The sequence below is a fragment of the Elaeis guineensis genome, chromosome 7, assembly GCF_000442705.2.
Source record: "Elaeis guineensis isolate ETL-2024a chromosome 7, EG11, whole genome shotgun sequence".
Taxonomy (NCBI): Eukaryota; Viridiplantae; Streptophyta; class Magnoliopsida; order Arecales; family Arecaceae; genus Elaeis; species Elaeis guineensis.
This window is the reverse complement of record NC_025999.2, coordinates 81,171,101-81,178,282: the sequence shown is the minus strand read 5'-3', so window position 1 is coordinate 81,178,282 and position 7,182 is coordinate 81,171,101. Positions and strand designations below refer to the sequence as shown.

The window sequence follows — 7,182 nt, the reverse complement described above, 5'->3', positions numbered from 1 at the left end:
CGGTCCCTGTGAGCATCAGATTTGGCCTGGAATGATTGTATATTATATACTATAAGCTCTCCCATGCTAAATATAGCACCACTAGCAAGCATCAAAGAAAAAAAAGATTATAAGAAGACCATTTACATGTACTCATTTATCTTGTACATTAACAATTTCTCATCTAAGATGCACCATATTGTAATAAATTACATGGTCATTATTTATATATATTAGCTTCTCACTTAGGGAGAATTAATTTGTATGATGGACAAATATGGTTATTACAAAACCCATTCTAAATGTTACTTTATCCGAAATCTGACACATAACCTTGTGGATACAAACAAATATAATGTAGCTATTCATCAATATCCAGCTGTGCGCGTCCAAGATATCAACATGCTGCAATGAACTTGCCCACAAGGAGTCTCTTTAACTAATAATATATATGATGATGGCATCCAATTAATTAATATACATTAATTTCCATTTTCTTCTCTGGTTTTTTATCAAAAAGAACAATTATAAATATACTTGTTGGGGGTACCTCTTGTATTCATATCTACTTTCCATGCTATTTATACATATATCAATCCAAGTACGATAATCCATACCCTTATTCTTGTGAGTTATGATATTAACAAGTCAACAGTCACGGGAGAGAAGTTGGGCCATCTCTCATTTAACAAAACAGCGAGATTGAAAGGTTTAGACGTGAGACCAACCAAATGGCTAAAGCCAAGAGCAAACAAATGCCATAAAGGAAATAGAAAGCAGAAGGAAAGGTTCACATCACCCCTCCCAAGTGGGTCTTTTATTCCATGTGCGATCATGTGGTGGTTTGGCCTCCTCGGCCCCACCCACCACTTCTCCAACCCCCACCCTCCCTCCCCCTATCAAAGCCTTGATTCCTAAGTCTCTCCCACCCCTTTCTTTATCACCACCCCCATTGCCATCCTTCCCCTCCCCTCCCTCTCTCTCTCTCTCTCTCTCTCTCTCTCTCTCTCTCTGCCCTTTATCTTCATCCAATCTCTTGTCTAAGAAATAGCCTCATCTTTCTTAAATTATAGAGTTTTCCGACCAAATTAAAACTCTTATATCTTATTTCCTCTCTCTCTCTCTCTTTCCTTCTCTCTTTGTCAACCATCTTTCGTTCATAGGACAAAGGATTTCCATGTTGACGCGTGTGTCAGAGAACTATTTCTCGCCCTTTTGTCTCTGAGATCAAGGAGGCCCCTCTTGTGTCAGAAGAAAAGATCCTAACCGTACTTCAAAAGAGACGACCCCCCCCCCCCCCCAAAAGTTCGTTAGCCCTCCCTACTCTTTCTAACCACCTCCCACCCTCACACCCATCTCTCTCCTTCTCCTCTTCCTCCCGACTCCTCCAAGCCCATGTCGGCCTTCCACTTCCTAAGAGCTCTATCTCAAATAAACAAGACCACCCCCAAGTCATCCCTTCTTCTTCGTAGTCGTAGGATAAGGCATGCCGCCTATGCTTCGATGGCCTACACGGCTGGACGTAGTCGATTGTGGAGTCGCGCTTTGCTCCGCAGGCTCCAAAGGCGATCCAGGCTCCGGTATTTCAGCAGCCAAAGAACCAGGGCTGTCATCGCTCCAAGGAGGCTTAAGGCGGTGAGACCGAGGTCCGGGGAGCCAAGCCGAGCTGAGGCCCTCCGGAGGCTGGTTCCAGGGGGGGCTGGCATGGATTACTGCAGCCTGCTCGATGAGACTGCACACTATATACAGTGCCTTAGCTCGCAAGTGCAACTCATGCAGAAAGTCGTGGGTTCGATATCTTCTTAGGCTCCGTAACCATGACCACAGCACCAGATACAGGAGAGGAGGAGAGAATGATGGAGCTGTGAAGGAAGAGGAAGAGCAGGTGAGATGAGCCGGTTGGTAAGTCTCTGCGACCAGAAAGAGAGGAGCATCTTATTTTAATAAAGCATGGGCGTTTATTACTATGATATATACATATATATATATATATATATATATATATATATATAATATATATATATATATATATATTGGTTGTAAATTAGAGTGAGCTGTTGTGTTTGTTAAGGTGTTCATGTACTTTAAAGTTAAAGGTTTGTACATAGATTCACAAGAACATTGTTCAAGGTATTGACAGTTCGGTTATATTTTGGAGTGTTGTGAAACTGGTTGCACACTAAACTTGTTTCTCTTTCTTATATTTACCATTTACCATTCCAAGACTAATCCTAATGGCAATGAGTCCAAGTACTATTGCAGGTGGGAAGAGGGGAGGAAGAAAGGAAATGTTCACCATGGTGAGTTTTTTTTTTTTTTGCCCCCTAAAAGAATATGGTGAGTATTAATCTATATGTTATGATGAAACTGTAAATTAGCTTAAGAGGTGGGTGGTGGGTTGGTGGGTTCCACAACCTGGCCGGTGATCGATGGTTGTTTCGTGCTAGCAAAGGATTGAACCGTGCAGGGAAAGAAACCAAAAGAAATTCCCTCAGGGGGAGAGGATCATCTTTCATGGTTTGCGGCCCGGTTCTGCTTTCATTCCACCCACCAAGTTATTCTTCCCCTTTTTGGGTGGGACTGGCCCTAGAGATTTGAGTATGCTCTCTCTCCTTCTCTAGGGTTTGATTCTCTCTCTAGTTGTTGGTGTGGTCTGCTCTGGTATTATGCTTGTTGTCGCTTGCTTTACTAGACATGCATGGCTGATGCGTAGCTCAGATGTCGAGCATTTATGGAATGCTTCTGTTGTCATTTCGATCATTCTTGAACCCTTAAAACCTGTGTGTGTGTGTGTGTGTGTGTTTCAGTATCTGCACAAGCATTTGTTTAGGTTGATGAGGCCTTCAAGTTCGGGTCACATGACAAGAGATGACAAGAGATGACAAGAGTCCCTTCTAACTTTACGAATTAAACACTGGCCTTATCCTGTGATAGAAAAAAGTATCAATCATGAATCTCTGGTACTGTCATCAAGAGATTTACCATTATACCAGAAGGCACCTTTACCATCTTTGAAGACTTCTTGATAGCAATGGCCATGGAACTTTGAGATGTCTCTATTTCTAGTATATATATATATCTTATGGTCCAAATCAGATTGGAGTCTAATGAATTACTAGCATATCTATTCTTGATTGAAAATTGTTTATTGAGTAAAGGTGAAGAAAATGGAAGATAAATAAAATATTGTTTATTGAGTAAAGAGAGAGAAGTATCGTTCGTTGCTTCAAAAGCAAACATATGATAATTGATTTGATTGCTCAAGGAAAAAAAATTAGTAGGAGAGTATATTGGGGTTTTTAGTTCTTTTATGTGTCATGTTTTTGGATTAAATTTTATAATTCATTAATAATGGGTTTTCTTTTTTTTTTTTTTTTGGGTAGAAATTAATGATGGGTTGGTTAAGGGGTTTTCTGGTCATAAAGAAACTTTTTATGTGATCATGTGAAGCACTTCAGTTGTGGGGACCAATTTAAGTGATTAATTATTTTGATTAGTTTTCTGCTTATTTACTTAATTGCAGTTCCAAAAGTACTTATCTTTGCTTTATTCCTAACCTAAGCAGTTGGTCCCACAACTAATCTAATTTAGAATCTAGTTTTTGTTTTTATCTCTCCATAACACCAAAGGATTAATTGATCACCTTATCCACAAGTTTTATAAAGACAATGGCAATTCTTTTTTCTCACAAAAGTAGAATTCAAATTTCTATGGCTTTTCACCTTTTAGTTCTGATAGCTAATTAAAATTGAAAAATTCATCTATGCTGGTGATCCTTCAAAAGATTTTTTTGGTGGTAAAACTCTAGTTTATCCTGGACAAGGCAAATAAAGCAGACCAATTTTTTCCAACCCTATATCTTACTTGCCATAAGTGCTATCCATCCTTTAATTAACTAATGAAGAAACTATCCATCTGTCTGTCTACACACACACACACACACACACACACACACATACATACATACACACACACACACATACATACATATACCTATGTGCGTGTGTCTGTATGTATGTATATCCTACACTTATGTTCAGATCATTACTTGAAAAATTTTTAGTTGTCATTTTAGTTTAAACTGAGGTAGCCCTAAATTTCTCACATTAATGCCACATTCTAGATTTTGAAGGTACAGTTCTATATTAAATAAATTTTCATTAATTCTTTCTACTAGACTAGTATTAGCAAATGATCTCCCTAAGAGATTGAGTATTGTTATTTTCTTTTTTCTTTTTGAGAAATATATTTGGAATGCTACATTTTAGATTTCAAAATTGGAACATATCCCTAGCCTAGGCATTGAGTAGAGGAATGCTAACTAGCAAACCCAACTTCGGAACATAGAAATCACTAAGACTCATTTGACCTTTTTTTCACTCATTTTACTCCAATAAAAAGTTAAAATATGACTTTTGAGATGTATTTGGCCAATGATTTTTATTATCACTCTGTGATAAGAGTCTTAAACTACTGATCATACAATACAAAGACGTTATAATAGCTGTTATATAATTTATTTTAATTGCTAAGCATGATATCCATTGTTCTCACATCCCTATCAACTTAAGCTTTCGGAGTCAATTAGTTAGTTAACATGGTATCTGAGCTCTAGATTACTGGATGTCAATCATGAGCTCGAATCATCCAATTTGATTATTTATTTAGTTACCCCCAATTTTATTATTTTGATTTTTCTTAGTTTTTGATTTAGTTATTCTTTCAAATGTGTGGTCGGCTACACATTTGAGCAGATGATATTAGTCCTAATATTTAGTGTTGATCCATTATCCTATCAGATTAAGCTTTTGGAGTCAATTGGTTAGTTAATATTAATAATGTAAACTTTCCTTCAGATTTGTTCTTCATAAATCCTAAGATACATTCTCATCTCTTGCAATCTATACTTTTTATTGATATTTCATAAAGTTTTTATTTTTTATTTTTTATTTTTTGCATGCATGTGTGTGTATGCATGTCAAGAGGAGCAAACCTTATGATGTTTTTTGAGAAAAATGTTCTTATAGTTTTTCTTTTAAGTATAGTCCTAATGATAATCTTTACCTTTAGCCTTTAGTTTTGTTCAAATAGTTTCACTTAGAACCAAAATTTCCAATCATCCTTCATGGCATTATAGGATGCTTTATTTTTTTTCTTTATCTCAAGTTTTAGAATTTTAAAAATTATTGCACCTTACTTTAAAGCTTAATCAATCAATGTGCCATTTTCTTGCAATAATTTTGCCATCAAAGGTCATGTTATTTATTTAAATCAAGCATGCATTTGGTCAAGTAGGGTTCAAGTACCTGCTGACCTGGACCCAAAATTTAGACCTAAACTTTGACCCTAGCCTTTCCCATCCAAGATTTGAGGTCCAAATAGGAGAGGATCCATAGGACGTTTTGGTCAATAAATGATATAATTATGGAGTACTTTGCTCACTCTACTCAACTTAAATCTCTTAAGAAAATTTAGAAAACTAAAATGCAAATAGGGTCTAGATCTCCTCTTCTTTCATTATTGATAACAAACTAACTTATATATGGTCTTGTGAGGTCCGCTCTTAACAATTCAGGTTGGATTTCTCTTGTAGTTAAACAAGGATGCAACTATTCTAAAATAAATATGACCTGTGAAAATAATCATGAAAAAACTAAAATCTTATAAGATGTAGATCTTGACTTCTATATTGATTTTGCTTTTTGCTGCTCTACTTAATTCTTTCTAAATTATAAGATATGTCTAGTCAAAATCTTTTTTAAATAATTTTTAACTTTGACTATTTATTTTGGAGCACAAATAATGGAATTTGCTCTTTATTGCTTAGTGCAACTTGTCGTGGAGTTTAAAAAGTTACCCAATGTTAATAAAAAAAATCTCGATTGGGCATTGTATGGGTAAGTTATGGTCTCCAAAATCTTGGTGGGTATTTAAGTTTTCCAATATGATGGATCTCGCTCCTAGCCTGGATACTATATAGTCCTCCTTGTAGTAACCAAAATAGTTCATATCGAGTCTCGTGATCTCTTGGATCAACAAGTTGGCCATAAGTATGTTAAGACATGCATTGACTAAATACTCATTGAGTTTGAATTGGGCCTAAGTGTGGGTTCTAGGCAAGTACCAATTAGATCGAGTTTACAAAAAACAATGTCCTAACCATGCACGAGTTTGGTCCATGTCAAGCACACTTATTCTAACGTACACTTCAAATGTTAATTTTATGGGCTGATCTTTAAAACCATGCCCATCCTAGAGTTCTAATGGTCAAGTCTACATATATCAATTAGCCCAAAGTAGATTAATTGATAATTCATAATAGTATATTTTGTTTGACAATAACATGCCACATAGAAAATTGAAGAGGATAATTAGGGCATTTAATTTATGTATTCTGTAATGACATGCCATGTATAAATTTGTAACTTAGAACTTTTAACTATTTACTTATTTAAATTATAGCTTGCATGCAAATTAGATGTTATTTATGCAGTCCTATAATAAAAGCAAGGAGAGTATGTTATTTACTTGTCTTTTCCTTTTCTTTTAATTTTCTCTCCTATGTTCTCCTCTATGTTCGCATTTCATCTCAAAAGGCATGTGGGGAGGTATCTTCCAACGATTGATTAAAACAGCAAAAGGGTAGGTCACTTTAGCTAATCAATTTCTACTAGTTATCTAAAAAATCAACAATTATCTTTTTTCTCAATCATGCAAAAACTAGATCAAGGGATAAAGATAAAGATATCCATCACATATTTAAAATATTTTATTCTAATTGTGAGACATTACATACACCCACATTTATGTTACTTCTACCCTAGTTGGCCATATTTTTAATTTCCCTTTCAATAGCAAAGTTTGAAAAATTGTAACCCTAAATCATGTAAACTAGTTGGAGCTGTGAAGAATCAAGTTTGACAAAAATTATAATTGCATGTGTTTGTTTTGGTATTGGAGAACCTAAAAGAAATTATTTTATAAAATTACTTATCTTATGAGAACAAAAGGGGTATTCATAGGTTATGGAGATCATATTCTGTTTTGTACTTCTCTTTTCTTGGACTTTAACTACATTGAAAGTTGATTGTATCAATGATATAATTGAACAATTGGTTCTTAGGGATAATAAGCAAACATAGAAACTTTTAAATTAGTTTAATATGAGGATCATTGAATTAGAACTAAATCCCATATCGACTA

At 35.3% G+C, this 7,182-nt stretch overlaps 1 protein-coding gene across 1 annotated transcript; it reads left to right on the top strand.

Annotated features, from left to right (window-relative positions):
* Positions 1-948: 948 nt before the first annotated feature.
* On the top strand, positions 949-1,994 carry LOC105048851 (transcription factor IBH1). Its single transcript, XM_019851730.2, has one exon. It carries the CDS (start codon positions 1,375-1,377, stop codon positions 1,783-1,785), a length of 411 nt encoding a protein of 136 aa, XP_019707289.2. The 5' UTR covers positions 949-1,374; the 3' UTR covers positions 1,786-1,994.
* Positions 1,995-7,182: the final 5,188 nt, after the last annotated feature.

Excerpts from the sequence above, each read along its gene's own strand:
- LOC105048851 (XM_019851730.2), top strand. The coding sequence starts at position 1,375 with ATGTCGGCCTTCCACTTCCTAAGAGCTCTATCTCAAATAAACAAGACC.